General features: G+C 37.6%; 2 protein-coding genes across 2 annotated transcripts; one reads left to right on the top strand and one right to left on the bottom strand.

The window, feature by feature from the left end:
- Nucleotides 1-4,794: 4,794 nt before the first annotated feature.
- LOC104233715 (UNC93-like protein 1) lies at nt 4,795-6,755 on the top strand. The gene is made up of 2 exons (XM_009787153.2): nt 4,795-6,129; nt 6,234-6,755. The coding sequence occupies exons 1-2, from the start codon at nt 4,955-4,957 to the stop codon at nt 6,487-6,489; spliced, it is 1,431 nt and encodes a 476-aa protein (XP_009785455.1). The 5' UTR covers nt 4,795-4,954; the 3' UTR covers nt 6,490-6,755.
- Nucleotides 6,756-14,250: 7,495 nt separating this feature from the next.
- LOC138888193 (chitinase-like protein PB1E7.04c) lies at nt 14,251-17,174 on the bottom strand. Its single transcript, XM_070170010.1, has 4 exons — nt 16,973-17,174; nt 15,316-16,058; nt 14,750-15,045; nt 14,251-14,632 (listed from the first exon to the last, which is right to left on the bottom strand). Exons 1-4 carry the CDS (start codon nt 17,172-17,174, stop codon nt 14,251-14,253), a joined length of 1,623 nt encoding a protein of 540 aa, XP_070026111.1.
- Nucleotides 17,175-17,681: the final 507 nt, after the last annotated feature.

The raw sequence follows: 17,681 nt of genomic DNA, 5'->3' as shown, positions 1-17,681 counted from the left end.
TGTTTCATTCTTTTACTTGCATTTTTCTTTTTGCCTTTCTGCATGGGTGAAGTTTTAGTTACAGTTTTTTATTTTTGATTTCGGTAAGTGCCTTGTTAATCTCGTGTTTATTTTGTGTATTAGTATAGTTTAATTTTCTTTCTTTTGGCTCTTCGTTCCACTTGTGTTAGTCAGTAAGCTTTTTCATCGCTAGTTCTAATTTGGTTTGAGTCACGCTTTGTTTAGTAATCGATCATAGTTTTAATTTTAGAATCGTCTTAATCGATTAGTTTTGGGTCGATACAATTTTGTCCATTAAATGTTAGCTAGATGTTTAGGTTAATTTCAATTTCTTTTTAGTTCTGAATTTGATGTTCGAATGGTCAATTATGAGCTTATTGGTTAAAAGTTAGTTTAATTTTATTTAATATTGACTATTAGCTTAAGCTTTGCTTTGATTGACCCTGGGCTCCTGATTTTCTAATTTGTTTGAGTTTGTGTGATTGAACAATTGGGATTGGTTAGTTCAATTAGTTAATTTCTGAGTTCTAATTAATCAGTCCTAGTTAGTTTTGAATTAATTTAGGGGATTGGTTATAACTGTTGAAATTTAGGTAGAATCAGTAATTTTGAGAAGCTTTCAGGGGTAGTTTAGGCATGGAAAGGGTAATTCTGATAAGAATAGTAATTTCAAAGTAAAAGAAAGGCTAGTATAGGTATTGCATGGGTAGAAGAATACCCTAGGGCCTTCTAGAATAGGATTTTAGTGTACATTTCAGCACAGTAGAGGTGCTTACTTGAGTAACAAGTTAGAAATAAGAGGACCAAACTGAAAATAAGGGAGGGACTAAAAAGAAACCTAAAATCTGATTTACCCTCTTTTGTCACCTATAAAAGGGCATCAAATGCCTTGATGAGGGGGGGGGGGGTTCAGCCAAAAATTCACTTTTTCATAACAAGTTTAGCTTCCAGAAAATTTTCCTTTCTAGTTCCAGATGCAAAATAGAAGTTAGAAATTCAAAAACCAAAAAAAAAGCAAATAGGTTCAGAAAAATCCAAAAAACATGTGTTGTTCAACTATGGAATTGATTCTCTATTTTTAATAGCTTAGTTATTTTCTGGTGATTTGAGTATTCAGAGAAATTTCTGGTTGTTTCAAGTAATATTGGGGTTTCAGTCAGTCTGTTTCGGTTCCATTTGTTGAGTTCTCGAGTTTGGGGTGTCCTGGCTGTTTTAAAAATTCAGTGCTGAGTCAAAATTTTGGATTCTGAGTTGCTGGGTTGTTGATTCCTCTGTTTGGATTGCTGAATTTGCTCCTGAACTACACTGTTGCATTGCAGCTTCTGATCCATTCTTCTTTTGTTTCCTTTCAAATTTCAGGTACACGTTCTCAGCCTGTGTTGATGTAATTTGAACATGGAATACAATTGAAGTTCATGATTGTCCTGGAATTGCAATACAAAAAGGATTAAGTTTAGATATTTCCACATCTGTTTGATATTCATAGTTGTATTAATTGAATTGTATATGCGAGACATCTAACTGGGCTGTATAACTATATAGTTGATATATGGCATATAGATATGGTGTATTGTAACTGAGTCATCATGATGGTTAATTTTAGTTTTAGAATGAATGTTGTTAGTATAGTATATTATGGATTACAGAAAAATAGAAATGAGGCATCGAAACAGTAGTATTTTTAAACAATGTCTCTGTTGCAATTGTTAATTTTAACAGGTGTTTGTTAATGATTAGTTTGTGAGTTTTAGTGCCTTAGTGACATAATTTGAATCAGTATGATAAGTTCAGGACTACATTTGGCTTAACTTATCATTTTAATAATGCTCAAGGTGACTCAATAGTTGAATAGTTAAATGGTTGCCTGTATTTCGTCATTTGTAGTATAATAGCCTGTTAGTTCACTGGGGGTATGTAATATGGATTTAATTAAGAGATGGGTCCAAATTGGTGGTCTGTCAATCCAGGGGATCGATCCCCGGACCTCCGCGAGCTCAACTGCTATGGGCCACTCCAGGCCCAACGCCTGCATTCACAAGAGTCTTCGTCCCAATTGTGCTGGGCCCTTTGAGGCCCAAGGCTGGTTGTACGTTCCTTCTATTTTGGATATTTGGATCCGGGTTTGAATTCGAAGCCCGAGTTCGGATAATAATCAATTAGGATTTTCTTTTTCTTTTAGAGGCAAAACCAAAAATAGAAAATTGTAGTCACTTTTTAGGTTGGCCTTTTAACAAAATGATGAGACAAGCCTCGCCGAATAAAACTACAAATGCGGGGCCCTCAATAAGTGGTTATTAAAATACTTAGAATTCGGGAGGGCCATTTAGTGAATTTCACGGCCTTCCCCAAAATAATATTACGTTAGACTCTTTAGACGCGATTTAATTAAAATTTACTTCCTTAAATTCGGGTGTGCATTGATGCGACCCAAATCCAAGTCTCGACGAAGTCGAAATGTGCTGACTACCATGGGTGCATTGACTGCGACGTGGTTCGAAGCGCGTTTTCACGACGTCGCAATTTCTTTAAAATAAACGATGATAAAAAGCGGTTTACGAATAAAAGGCACATAAGCTAGCATGTATTAAAGTCAAATAAAATCAAATGCAATAGTTAAGCGACCGTGCTAGAACCACGGAACCCGGGAATGCCTAACACCTTCTCCCAGGTTAACAGAATTCCTTACTCGGATTTCTGGTTCGCAGACTGTAACAGAGTCATAAATTTCCTCGGTTTGGGATTCAACCGGTGACTTGGGATACCGTTAATATTCCAAGTGGTGACTCTGAATAATTAATAATTAAATCCCGTTCCGATTGTCCTTTAATTGGAAAAACTCCTTTACGCCCTTCCAGAGTAATGAAAAGGAGGTGTGACAATAATCCTTCCCCTTCATATAGTGGAGAAGCTTTACCCTAAGTACAATTCTCAAAAAGGTAAAAATCTTCTGTTACGTCGTTCACTGATACGAGCCGAAATTCGCGCCGTGATATCCGGTTGGGTACGGATATCACGACCCTTTGTTAGTCGTGTGCATCTGCTTGGTGATGTTCTCCGAAGTCTCAATCCTTAAATCGGACCTCGAGTGTATGGCCCCGATACCCTCAGAGGGCAGGCGTCTGGCCAATCCCTGATATGAGGGGTTCTTCATTCTGACTCCGAAATGTTACGGTCATCTTCCCACACTGCTTGGCTCACCGAGAAGTCGAGTCATGTGACGGGCTCGGTTTTACCCGTATACAATCTATATTTGAGTTAATGAATAGCACTTGCAAGGATTAGATAACGATTTAAACAACTTTATCAAGATGCTAATAGTAATGGATAACCGTCAAAAGTTTCCAAGCATTAACATTAGCAAAGTCACCGAAACTTCACGAAAGCTGGCACAAATAGAAAAAAGAAAAACAGTGAACTTAATTCACATTTCACAGTACCCAAAAAAGGGTAATAATTAATAGGTCTTAACTGCAGAAAATTTAAATATCAAAGCATTAATTAACAATATACTAAGCACATTTACCAAAATGTCACAATTATAAAAGAAGAAGGAAAGAAAAAGTGATTCCTAATATTCACAGGAGGGAAATATAAGTTGATGCTAACTCTCAAGTCTCAGAGTTTTTCGATCCTAACTCTCAGATCCTAATTGAGAATCACTGAAAGGAGTTCGAGAAGAATGTGAAGACTAATTATCGATAAAGAGCAGGGACAGATTCAATGTAAAGGTTTTGGATTCATTTAAATTTAGTACTTTCAACGCGAAATAAAATTTATGTGTTAAAATTCACTAAAATTTAAATAAATAATATATATGAACTCATAAGTTTATGAGTTTAGTGTTCAAAACATATAAAAATTAAACCCATAAAATTTAAGTCATGAATTAGAGAGGAGTAATTCACTTTGTAAACTCCCTAATATTTTACCGTGTAAGTACAAAATTCGGATCTTATACTCTTCCCCTGTGTAATAATTTAAAAAATATATTTGATTAAAGGAGCTGAAAATTGTAATTATGAGGAACTTTTAAAATTCCTTTTAATCTTAACTAGGTAGCGAACATAAAAATGTGTTCGTTCTCTCTCACTCGTTTTGTAACCTTATTATCCACATAGCACTCAATATTCTGCTTCAAGGAATTTCATTATCACTTGTCCCCACTTTCTTTTTCTTTGTTTTCTGGTTGACAATGAATAGCGTGAGGAATCAAATAACTTACAATATTTACATAAACTCTTTCTTCAAAGTTGTTTTCATAAAAAATAAAATAAAAAATAGTTGGTACCTAATCCACGAGCAGAATGCACATAGGCAGGCCTGCCTTAAATAACCTTAAAAAAATACAAACCTTTGACCATTTACAAATCATTGCTATCTAATCTTCTTTTTGCCAGAAAACCCTTTTGAATTGTTGCCTGTTAACAAGATAAATATCGGCAGAATCTGCACTTTACCTACAACTCCGGAGGATAACTACGAACGAAAGTGACATATCGTAACGTTATATTCAGCGACAAACTAGGTACTCATCGACAAAAGCTAAAAAGTGTATTAGTAATGAATATTCAATCGTAAAACATCGGAATCAAACGAGGCGTAATCATTGGAGATCATTTGTAATAAAACGTTAAATTACTCGTAATTACCTATGTAGCCAATGAGGCACCGATTTTACCAATTTTATCCAATTGTCAGCGATGCAGTCGTCCCGAGGCCCAGTTGTGAATTTAATTTTTAAAAACACCTGCAAACGACACTCTATAAAAAGAGAATCTTAAACTTATTGTCAACAAAACAACCAGTCTTTAATTCATATTCATCCAATCCTTGCTTTCAAAGTTCCCAATTTAATTCCACCACTGTTCTATTATACCTATAAATTCCCAGATTCGATACTCCCATTTTTCCTTATATTTGATCCGTGTAATCCGAGTTCCGAGACAGTAGCGTTATGGGTTCTTACGGAGATGAAGAAACTGGAAAAGGGTTACCTAATTCACCTCCAAATTATTCAATTTTCAGGTATAATTCACCACTGGTTCAGGTTGGTTTAATTGGATTGGTGTGTTTTTGTTGTCCAGGGATGTTTAATGCCCTCTCTGGAATGGGTGGTGGTGGTCAAGTAGACCACACAGCGGCTAACAACGCTAACACTGCTCTGTACACAACTTTCGCCATTTTTGGAATTTTGGGTGGTGGCATTTACAACATATTAGGTCCTCAAAAAACACTATTTGTTGGGTGTTCGACTTATATATTGTACGCGGGATCATTTCTCTACTACAATCACCATAAACATCAGGCTTTCGTCGTAGTTGCTGGCGGGCTTCTTGGTATTGGCGCGGGCCTTTTGTGGGCTGCTCAGGGAGCTATTATGACGTCGTATCCGCCACATGATAGGAAAGGTACTTATATCTCTATGTTTTGGAGTATTTTTAACATGGGTGGTGTTATTGGCGGACTTATTCCTTTTGTATCGAATTATAATAGGACTACCGCGGCCTCTGTTAATGATGGTACTTATATTGGATTCATGATTTTCATGGCAATTGGAACCTTTCTTTCTTTAGCAATTTTGCATCCTAGTAAGGTTATTAGGAACGATGGTTCGAAGTGTACTAATATTAAGTACTCCAGTGTGTCTGTTGAATTGTTGCAAATACTCAAACTGTTTGGGAATTGGAAAATGTTGTTGATGGTTCCAGCTTCGGTTGCCAGTAACTTTTTCTATACTTATCAGTTCAATAATGTTAACGGGGTATTGTTCAATTTGAGGACTAGGGGTTTGAACAATGTGTTTTATTGGGGTGCACAGATGATCGGTTCAGTGTTCATCGGGTCTATAATGGACTATAGTTTTAAGAGCAGGAGAGCTAGAGGATTGGTTGGTATTATTATTGTTGGCCTGCTTTCAACAGCAATTTGGGGTGGAGGACTCGCGAAACAACTTAAATATTCCCGTGAAGATGTACCTGATCACATAGTATTACTGGATTTCAAGGATGGTTCTAAATTTGCAGGTCCATTCGTCTTGTATTTTAGTTATGGATTACTTGATGCCATGTTTCAGAGCATGGTTTATTGGGTCATAGGAGCATTGGCAGATGATTCTGAGATTCTCAGCAGGTAAATTTTCATGTACTTATACTACAAATTCATTAGTCAATGCTTAAAAGTTACAAGGAACACAATGTATTGGTTAAAATTGGATTCGTTATCTGCATTCACAGGTATACTGGCTTCTATAAAGGAATACAAAGTGCAGGAGGAGCCGTTGCTTGGCAAGTTGATTCACGTAACGTGACATTCCTAAACCAGCTTATCGCGAATTGGGCGCTAACCACTATTAGTTTTCCATTACTGATAGCTCTTATACTATTAGCAGTGAAGGATGATAACAAAGAGGAAGAGAGAGCAACTAAGGAGGTTGCTATTTCTTCAAACCGCGATATCAGTACTACAGTGGACAAGCCCAATAAGGAATAGTTCCTACCAGCTATCTTTAGGTTTGTTCGCCTGATTTATTGATGGGACAAAACTGTAAAGTGTGGACAATCAACCACAGTATAATTTAGTTCAGTCGCTGAGTAAAATGTCTTAGCTAATGTGTGTTTAATTCTCTTCAGCTTCCAGTAATCATTTTTTTTCTAATATTCTTACAGCTACAGCAATTTTGATTTTATGCTCTTGCTTATTTTTGTACTTGCTCTTTTATTTAGCACAAGGAAATGATAAATGTTGGTTGCTTTCCACCTTTCAACAGTTTGCTCAATTTCCTTTTCCTGGAATCTAATACCTTGGGCGGTTATCTTAAGAAATTAATTTTCAAATTGTATTGGGAAAAAACTGAGTCTGAATATTGAAGATGACGTGTCATGACACGTGGACTGGTCAAAACGCAATAAATGGCCAAGAGGCACGGGCGACAACAGATATGGGGAAAAGAAAGCAACATAGGTGTGGACCGTTACTAAAATAGGTACGAGTCTCGTACCTATTCGAGTCATTTAAAGATCAAAGATCAGAAGAAGTTGAAGATACGAATCTGATGACGTAAAAGAGTCTAAATACAACATTAAATATCAAATACGTCAGAGAATCTGAATTAAATAGAAATGATTGTGTAACGTTTCTTTTAAATGTCATTTATTGCTCATAATTGTCTCGTTCAGACAAAGGCATTACATCTTCTCCTAGAATCAACTATAAAAGGAGAAGGACTCAACATCTGTAAAAACAAGAAATATTATTGGGATTACATTGAAATACAAAATTACTTATTATTCTCAAAAGTCTTTTATTATTTTCGTCTCTAGATTATTAGTAACCCGAATTTCTCTATATTTCTAAAGCTTTGACCAAATACTCAGATTTTTGGTTAAACACATTGGTTCCGTTACCGGGAATCTGATAATCTTCTCTTTTAAGCTATATTCCAGCCGTTGTTATCATCATGTCAAACAACAATAATAGTGAAAACACCTTGGGAAACCATGAAAATCAAATCCATCAAAATCAAGGAGATTTACAGAACATCGACGTGGTTCCCTCCCCTCACAATTCACCACGTCAATCTCGTGAAGGCACTCCCGCTCCTAAATCTCGTGCTGATCAACAAGAGCAATCTGAACATTTTGAAGGGGTGGATGAAGCTTTACAAAAAGTAGTTGATGTACGGGTTAACAAAGCCTTTCAGGCTTTAGTTAGTCGATTACCTGTTGCACCACCCACATCTACACCTAATAATAATACATTGGAGAATCCTCGTTCTGGCCTTATTAATTCTGGAAATGGAGGAACCCCCAGTGAACCACAGGAATATGAACCAGGTAATTCAAATAATTCTCATTTGCAAAATTTAGTATTAACTTTGCAGAAACAGCTTAAGGAACAAAATGAGCGCATTGAGCAAATCCCTGGAGTTCCCCCTATAATTAAAGGAGTGGATGTGGATAAATACTCACAACAACCTTGGAAACCAAGTGCTGCTCCCCTTCCAATCCCTAAAAAGTTCAAAATGCCAGACATCTCGAAATATGATGGCACAACAGACCCACGTGATCACGTAACTGCATTTACAACAGGCGTGAAAGGCAATGACTTGACCAAACAAGAAATTGAATCAGTACTGGTCAAGAAATTTGGAGAAACACTCACTAAGGGTGCATTAACCTGGTATTCTCTTTTACCCAAAAATTCTATTAATTCTTTTGCTGAGCTTGCAGATTCTTTTATTAAAGCACACTCGAGAGCTCAAAAAGTTGAGAAAAGAATGGAGGATATTTTCAAAATCAAGCAAGGGTATTCCGAGTTGCTCAAGGATTTTGTTGATAGATTCCAACGTGAAAGAATGACTTTACCTCGTGTACCTGATAACTGGGCTGCAATAGCTTTTGCAAGCAACTTAAATGACAAAAGCTCAGAAACCACGAGAAGACTTAAAGAAAGCCTTCGAGAGTTTCCTGCAACCACGTGGAATGACGTTTATAACAGGTATAGTACGAAGTTGCGAATTGAGTAAGATACCGTACCTCAGTTTCGTCATGAAGAGGGGAGCAATTCCACGAGATCAGAAACCGAAAAAAGATCAGGTAAAAACAGGTACGATCCATATATGGGACCTACAGGGAAAGACTCACGATCAAAGTAGGATAGTCAATGATATGATCAAAAATCGAGGAACAGGGAATCTGGTTCTTCATCAAGGTTCAGAAATGACCGAAACAGACAAGAGTCACGTGATAATGACAGTAGTTTAAAGGCAAGGTTCGGCGGATATAACTTTAATGTCACTACCTCCGAGCTTGTAGCTGTTTTGAGGAGCATGGGAGATAAGGTACGATGGCCAAAAGAGATGCAGTCAAATCCAAATAGACGCAATCCAGACCATTGGTGCGAATTCCACAATGATCACGGGCACAAAACTTCAGAATGTAGATTCTTACAAAGTGAAGTGGATCATCTATTGAAACAAGGGTATCTCACTGAGTTATTTAGTGAGAAAGGTAAGCAAGCCTATATGAAAAATAGGTAGGAGCCACCAAAACCCCCTTCACCCAAGAGAACCGTGAATGTTATAAGTGGGGGTGAAGATATTCACGGTGTAACTTATACGGCTTCCAACAAGGTTTCTAAAGTAACGATAACACACAGGAAGCGGGTACGACAGGTTTTAGAAAATGAAAGTATTTCTTTCAATGATGCAGATACCGAAGGAATAATGACCCCACATAACGACGCACTGGTAATATCTTTACTTGTATATGATACTAATGTAAACGAGTTTTGATTGATCCAGGAAGTTCTGTGAATATTGTACTATTAAGGGTATTACGTGAAATGCAAGCTGAAGACAAAATGATACCTAAGGCGCATACCCTATCCGGGTTCGACAATTCAAGTGTGGTAACAAAAGGAGAGGTAATTCTAACAACTTTTGCTGCAGCTGTTGTTAAAGAAACTAAATTTCAGGTAGTAGATATGGAAATGACTTATAATATGATCGTAGGGAGACCTTGGATTCATGATATAGATGTTGTCCCATCAACTCTACATCAAGTTATTAAATTCCCCTCACCGTGGGGAATTTGCCAAATTCGTGGGGATTAACAGACAGCCAGAAGTATCAACGTTGTAACAGATACGAGCACCGTAAATAAAGAAAAATAGCAATTACAGGAAACAGTTGAAGGTATCAAGGATCAAACCTCAATCGAACAAGAAAAGAAAGATTTAGACTCGAGACCTGATACAATTCAGGAACCTGAAGAGAATGAAGATATCAAAACAACAATTGAAGAGCTCGAGGCTGTGATATTATTTGAGCAATGACCTGAACGGAAGGTTTATGTTGGAGCCAATTTAAGCTCAGACATGCGAGGTATGTTGATTGAATTTTTAAAAGCTAACGTGGACTGTTTTGCTTGGTCCCATGCTGATATGACAGGGATACCACCGGATGTGGTGACTCACAAACTAAATGAAGACCCATCCTTCACACCAGTAAAGCAAAAGAAAAAGAAAGCAATGAGCTTTCAAAAATCAGGTGATTCAAGATGAGGTTCAAAAGCTATTAAAAATTGGGTCAATACGCGAGGTAAAGTATCCTAATTGGTTAGCAAACACAGTTGTTGTACCTAAGAAAAACGGTAACTGGCAGGTTTGTGTGGATTATCCAGATCTTAACAAAGCCTGCCCAAAAGATTCTTTCCCTCTACCGCATATAGATCAGTTAATTGATGCAACTGCAGGACATGAAATTTTGAGTTTTTAGATGCATATTCGGGGTACAACCAAATTAAAATGGACCCCAGTGATGAAGAAAAAACTTCTTTCATCATAGACAGGGGGACTTACTGTTATAAAGTAATGCCCTTTGGTCTCAAAAATGTTGGAGTAACCTATCAAAGGTTGGTCACCAAAATGTTCCAAGAACATTTAGGAAAAACCATGGAGGTATATATAGACGATATGCTCGTCAAAACCCAACATTCTCGTGATCATATTTCTCATTTATCTGTTACATTTGAAATTTTACGAAAATTTAATATGAAACTCAATCCAGAGAAATGTGCATTTGGGGTTGCCTCAAGCAAATTTTTGGGGTTTCTTATTTCTAACCGTGGTATTGAGGTAAATCCTTCTCAGATCAAATCAATAGAGGAGATCCCTGATATCCTTACAAGTAAAAAAGAAGTCCAAAGGCTAACGGGAAGAATTGCGGCCTTGGGGAGATTTATTCCCAAATCTTCAGAAAAATGCTTTAAATTTTTCTCCGCACTCAAAAAGCAAGATCATTTTGAATGGAACGAAGATTGCCAACAAGCCCTTAGAAATTTAAAAGCTTACTTGTCAAATCCACCACTATTGGCAAAACCAAAAGAAGGAGAAAAGCTACTCATCTATTTGGCCGTGTCAGAAGTTGCGGTAAGTGCTGTTTTAGTCTGTGAGGACCAAGGTAAACAATATCCTATCTATTATGTTAGCAAGTCTTTATTAGATGCTGAAACACGATATCCACAACTAGAAAAGTTAGCATTAACTTTGATCATAGCATCTAAAAAATTAAGACCTTGTTTTCAATGTCATCCCATTGTTGTAGTTACTGCTTTTCTATTACGAAATATTTTGCATAAACATGAATTGTCAGGGAGGTTAGCAAAATGGACTATAGAATTAAGTGAATACAAAATCATTTATCAACCTAGGACTGCAATAAAATCTCAAGTGTTAGCCGATTTCGTAGCTGATTTTAGCCAAGGGATGCATTTAGAAGCAGAAAAAGAATTACAAGTTTTTAATGGTGCAAACCCGGGGACTTGGATTTTATTCACTGATGGTTCGTCTAATATAAAAGGAGCAGGCCTAGGGGTAGTTCTCATACCACCTACGGGTGAGACTATTAGATAGGCTATAAAATGTCATTCTATAACTAACAATGAAGTAGAGTATGAGGCTGTAATTGCAGGTCTAGAATTGGCACGAGAACTCGGCATAACACAGATTATAATCAAGAGTGATTCTCAACTCGTGGTCAATCAAATGCTGGGGACTTATACAGCCAGGGAGACACGAATGCAAGAATATCTCGAAAAGGTACGAGAACTAATAAAGCAATTCCAAACTTGGAAAGTAATGCAGATCCCAAGAGATGAGAATGTGGAGGCAGATGCTTTAGCTAATCTCGCATCTGCAGCAGATGTAGCAAACAACGCAAATGCTACAGTCGTACATTTATTTCATTACGTTCTCGAACCTGATAAGAACGAGGTAAATTTTAATCATTTAACATGGGATTGGAGAAACGAAATTATTGCTTTTCTACAGCGCGGAACCGTGCCTGCTGACAAAAGAAAAGCTTATGCACTTCACCAAAAAGCTGCTCGTTACTGTTTACATCAAGGGAATCTTATCGAAAGATGTTCGGTGGGCCATTAGCAAGGTGTCTCGAACCTTCCCAAATAGAATATGTGAAGAGAGAAGTACATGAAGGACATTGTGGAAATCACGCAGGAGGAAGGTCGCTGGTAAAAACGCTGATTCGAGCAGGGTATTATTGGCCTAAAATGGAAGAAGAAGCAAACAGTTTCGTGTCCAAGTGTGATAAATGGCAAAGATACGGCAATAATATGCATAGACCAGCTGAGCTACTGCACCCTGTTATAGCCCCATGGCCCTTTATGAAATGGGGAATGAATATTGTAGGACCATTGCCACAAGCAAAAGGTTAGGTGAAATTTCTACTTGTACTTACAGATTATTTTACTAAATGGGTAAAAGCAGGAGCATTTAAACAGGTACGAGAGAAGGAAGTTAAAGACTTTATTTGGAGAAATATAATATGCCGTTTTGGATCACCAAAGGAAATCATGTGTGACAATTGTCCGCAATTCATAGGAACTCAAATCACTGAATTTTTTCAAAGTTGTCAAATTAAAAGGATAACATCTACGCCATACCATCCAGTGGGTAATGGACAAGCGGAATCCACAAACAAGGTCATTATCAACAATTTGAAGAAAAGGTTACAGGATTCAAAAGGTAATTGGCCTGAGGTATTACCTAGAGTATTATGGGCTTATCGTACAACGACAAAAACAAGCACGGGAGAAACACCCTTTTCAATTGTTTATGTTGTGGAGGCTTTAATTCCAGTTGAAATAGGAGAACCGAGCACACGGTACGTTCAAGCAACGAAGGAATCAAATGATGAAGAGATGCGGGTGAATCTTGATTTGCTCGAAGGAAGAAGAGAAGTTGCACTAATAAGGATGGTAGCACAAAAGTAAGTAATTGAACGGTATTATAACAGGAAAGCACGCCTCAGATTCTTTAAAATTGGGGACTTCGTACTTAAAAAGGTGTTCCAATCTACAAAAACTGCTAATTCAGGAAAGCTAAGTCCAACATGGGAAGGACCCTACAGAGTTCGTGACATTGCGAGAAAAGGAGCATACGAGTTGGAGACAATGGATGGCAAGGTTCTACCCTTTCATTGGAATGTTGTCCACCTAAAGCGATATTATTTTTGAGAAAGTACCTACGATCAGGTATCGCTGTATTAGAATTTTTCTTTGAATTTTTACTAACGATTTTAGATGCAAGGCAAAAACCCTAACTCGTGCCAAATGATGAGTCACGACCTGCACGGCAAAATGGAATATTCTAAAATTCACAGCCCAGGGTTACAAATTAATCTGATGGAAATATACACGGGTTAGACAGTTTTCATCTCTAATCGCACCTCCGAGTCCCGTATATTTTTCTGTTTCAGGAAAAGGACCAAAATTGAGAGAAACAAACAAGTGCTCGAGGCTTCATACTTCACCGCTCAAACACTTGGGGGACTACATATACACATATACGTGCAAAAAAAACAAATACAAAAATTGAACGAAAGTCGAACAAGATTGAGCAAGATTTAAGTGAAAAATCAAGCTACAAAGTGACAAGTGTTGAGCAAAAGTTATGGAGTTTTCAGCATTCATCATAGTGTTCTTTCCCATTAGAACAAAGGGAGATTTATATCATCATAGTGTTCTTTCCCATTAGAACAAAGGGAGATTTATATCATCATAGTATTTTTTCCCATGAGAACAACAGAGTCACCTCTCAAACTCATGAGAACAACGGAGTCACCTCTCAAACCCTTCTTAATACATGAAGATAGGGTCATGACTATGCACTGAAACGAGTTATGAGGAAAAACCTTGTTTATTTTATATTTATTTTGTAAAAATTTGTTACAAGAAAAATAGTTACGAGAAAGTTATAGATGTATTTTAATACATGTAATATTCAAAAGCTTGTCCAAGTCCATGAATAAAAACTTGTCAAAGTTGTTTCAAACAAAACATGTGTATTCTTATTTCTTTCATCGTATTGTAACACCATTATGAAGTTGAGACGTCTTTTTCATTAAGTGTCGATATATATAAAAGGGCCCATATTTTATAAACCTCATGTTAATAAGTCATGAGAAGAATCATAAAGCATTTTCAAAGGATAAAAATGCTAAACTATTCTATAAGTCCTAAATAGATAAGGAAAAGGCAAGAATAGAACACATTGAAGTACTAACAAACTTCTTGATATAATTAAAAAGACTAAGTAGAAACTTAGTCAACAAAAAGTTTATACAAGTGCCCCATTATGATAACTGGGGACTTTCACCAAAATATCCCTTAAAAAATAACTAAGGGATAAAACCATCATCCAACAAAGAAAGTAAAAACAAAGTCTGGAAATTTAACTGGTCACTGAAGGGGTTGACACATCAGAAGTTGCACTATTAATTTCACTTTCAGAAACAGCCACAGGCACAGTGGCAACTTCTGAAGAAGCAGCAACAAGAGCGGTTTCAGTTGGGCTTGAAGTGTTAGGTTCAATGAGGGGAGCAAGAGTCACGAAAGTTTCAGCTTTCATAGACTGAGTCATAGAAATTTCACCCTCGGGAGCTGGAATTGCAACACCTTCAACTTCAACTGCCACAACAACGACTTTGTCATTTACAGGGTCCTTAGCCACGGGAGCTTCAGTTGCCGGAGATGGAAAGTCAAATGATTGTTGGGTTCTTTCAATGGTCTCTAAAACTTTGGCCAACTCTGAGTCTAAGTCAAAGTTTTCTTGACTGGCCTCCAATAAAGCATCACGACGAGAGTTTAAGAAAGCCCAACTCACCTCTAAATCAAACTTCTCCTCAAGAAGTCCATACTCCCTTTCCCACATAGCAAGATCATTCTTTAACACTTGATGTTCAGCTAAATGAGAATCAAGGGAAGCTTCAAGGGAGGCATGAGAACTTTTTAAGGCATGTACTTTGTCAGATGAGATCTTTAAATCAGCTTGAACTTGAGTCAAGTTCTGCACTAATTCTCCTACATATTTTTCTTTCTTATCCAAGAGTGCCTTAAGTTCTCTGATTTCTTCACTTGACTTTGATAATTGTTCTGAAAAGCAACATTCAAGGCGCTCCTTGTCTTTTTCAAATTGACTTGATGAAGCTTTGGCAACTGCTAGCTTAGAAGTCAGACTTCGCTTTTGCTGCTCCAGGTGATTTCTACTCTCTTGCAATTCTTATATGGTTCCCTGAGCATTCTCAAACTGCTCTTTCCAATTATCTGCTTCTAGCTGGGCTCTCTTGGATATTTCCTCAGCCTCGTGGATAGACTTTTCAGACTCACGAGTTTTCTAATCCAGAAGGTAAATTCTTCCCATCAATTCTGTACCAATGAGGTTAGCCTACAGAGACAACTCATAGAAGTAAGAATTTAGAAACAAAAAAAGCTTGTTAGTAAGTAGAAAAAAAAATACCTTCAAAGTAGAATGAACTATGTCATTCACCAGAGTTAAGCAACTGTGACTGCTCATCTTCTTCTTCTCAATATCTCCAATCAAAGGCCTAAGCCAGGCATCTGCTCCACCAGACTTCCTTAAAAGACTGTTATTAGCAGGAACTTCAAGTGTAACGCTCCTCATAGCCAAGCTTCTGCTACTGGAACCCTCCCCTGCATGTTGAACAGAGGGAGGGGGAGCTATAGAAGGAGGAGCGGTAGAAGAAGTGAAAATAACAGGAGTCGAAGGACTCGAAGCAGGTAAGGAAGAAGAGACAAGCAAGGGAGCAGAAATAGATAATGGAGCAGGAACAGATAGAATGGGAAAGGAAGCACTTGAAACCAACGGAGGAACAAAGGAAGAAAAAGGAACTTCATCTAAAACTGGACCTAGTTCTCCACTTTCAAAACCACTAACAAAGAGGCGTTGAATAGACTCATTGGTGTCCCTCGTAGTGGTTTCATCATCAGAAGGAATGCGAACAGGTTCGGTAAGAGAGGCACGGACAGCGGTAACTTCAGCTTCATCCTCGGAAACGATGTGTCTCCTAACTCTTGGTCTAGCTATTAAAGAGGTGTCTTCATCTTCATCATTCTCAGAATCCTCTTCTACAACTTTCCTCTTTGATAGTGTAGCTTGAGTTCTCTCCAAAGAGAGTGAAGTACCAGAAGAGGCTCGAAGGGCAATAGCTACTTCAGCTATCATTCCTCGAATAGCAAATCCTGACAAAAAGAAGGATGAAAAAAAAGTTAGAAACAAGAAGGGACTTAACATACAAAAAAAAAAAGCATAAAGGGATGCATACCATGAGTTTTTACTTTCCAACCATGTAAATTGGAAATGGATTTCCAAGTTCTTGCCTCCATAGGCACGACTTTCAAGATTGAATCTACCCAACCACGGAAATTAGGAACGGGTTCCACATCTCCCATAGTTGCTATAGAAAAGCAAAAAGAGACGAAATTAGAAAAGAAATTGAAATTCTTAAAGATAGGTACGGTAAGTAAAAAAAACTTACATGCAAAGTTCCACTTCTCAGGGAAGGGGATATTTGTTTCACCCACCAAATCAAATGTGCGAACAACGACATAACGAGTGTACCGCCCACGATCCTTGTCATCTTCAGGGCTTACCAAGACCCTTTTACTTCTTGCAGTTAAAGTAAAAACCCCATGGCGGAATAATTTGGGGTGGTAAAGATGAATAAGGTGGAGGAAGGTAAAGCTAACATTGGCTTTTACAGACAAATATCTCAAACAAGCCACTGCTCTCCATACCGGGGGGCTAATTTATCCCAAGCAAATTTTGAAAAAGCGACAGAAATCAAGTATAACCGGGTCAATAGCAGAATTAAATCCTAAAGTGAAGGGATAAGTATAAACAAAAGAAAATCCAATCCTAAAGAAAGATATTCTTTGGTTTGGATTAGGGATCACCATACGAAGATCACTTCTCCAGTTGCAATCTTTTCGAACAATAGAAATCAAAGGTTCAGTGATTAGAGAAGGAAAAATGTCAGCTTTCTCTAAATTAACAACTTGATCACGAAGAGATTTCCTATCATTCTCAAAGGACAAGTCATTGGGTACTATTTCCTCAACTCAAGGCTCTTGAAGAGGCTCAGAAAGTTCTTTACCTTTAGAAGAGGATTTCTTAGTGATAAAACCTCTAGAAATAGTGCTAAAACTAGAAGAAGGAGTAATGGAACCAGAGGAACCACCACGAACGGATCCTAGGCTACGAAGCCTGCCACCTCTACCCCTTCTATGTCTTACAGGGGCGTTGGGGAAGCTATCAAGAATTGGGATTCTCTTAGGGTTAGGATTCGGAGATGCCATTGCAGAGAAATGATGAACTAAAGGAGAAAGGAACAAAAGTAAAGAGTAAAGTATTTGTTAAGGGTTTATGAAGAAGAAGACAAAGGAAAAAAAGGTTAAATATGTGTATAACAGCGACCGTCAAACAAAGAAGCGTAATGATGGAAAGCCTATAATAAAGGCAATTATCACTTCGTAAATAGAGAGGATGAAGAAGCCTTGGAAAAAGGCTGTAGAATTACATACATATCAGAAGGTGACACGTGTGCAGAACATTAAATAGAAAAGACAATTGAAGCGTCAGTACTGACATAGCATTAATTACGGCGAAAATTCCTTTTTCGTGAAGATCCACTTCCCAAATATTTAATTGATAAATAAATAAAAAGTGGGGGGGACTATCTGTATTGGGAAAAAACTGAGTCTAAATATTGAAGATGACGTGTCATGACACGTGGACTGGTCAAAACGCAATAAATAGCCAAGAGGCACGGGCGACAACAGATATGGGGAAAAGAAAGCAACATA

Source organism: Nicotiana sylvestris, chromosome 3, assembly GCF_000393655.2.
Source record: "Nicotiana sylvestris chromosome 3, ASM39365v2, whole genome shotgun sequence".
In the NCBI taxonomy this organism is placed as follows: domain Eukaryota; kingdom Viridiplantae; phylum Streptophyta; class Magnoliopsida; order Solanales; family Solanaceae; genus Nicotiana; species Nicotiana sylvestris.
This window is presented reverse-complemented; position numbering and strand designations above follow the sequence as displayed.

Excerpts from the sequence above, each read along its gene's own strand:
- LOC104233715 (XM_009787153.2), top strand. The coding sequence starts at position 4,955 with ATGGGTTCTTACGGAGATGAAGAAACTGGAAAAGGGTTACCTAATTCA. Across the intron at positions 6,130-6,233 it reads GATTCTGAGATTCTCAGCAG|GTATACTGGCTTCTATAAAG; the intron begins GTAAATTTTCAT and ends CTGCATTCACAG.
- LOC138888193 (XM_070170010.1), bottom strand. The coding sequence starts at position 17,174 with ATGGCATCTCCGAATCCTAACCCTAAGAGAATCCCAATTCTTGATAGC. Across the intron at positions 16,059-16,972 it reads TAAGAAATCCTCTTCTAAAG|GATTTGCTATTCGAGGAATG; the intron begins GTAAAGAACTTT and ends TCTTTTTGTCAG. Across the intron at positions 15,046-15,315 it reads TAGTTCATTCTACTTTGAAG|CAAAAGCGAAGTCTGACTTC; the intron begins GTATTTTTTTTT and ends CACCTGGAGCAG.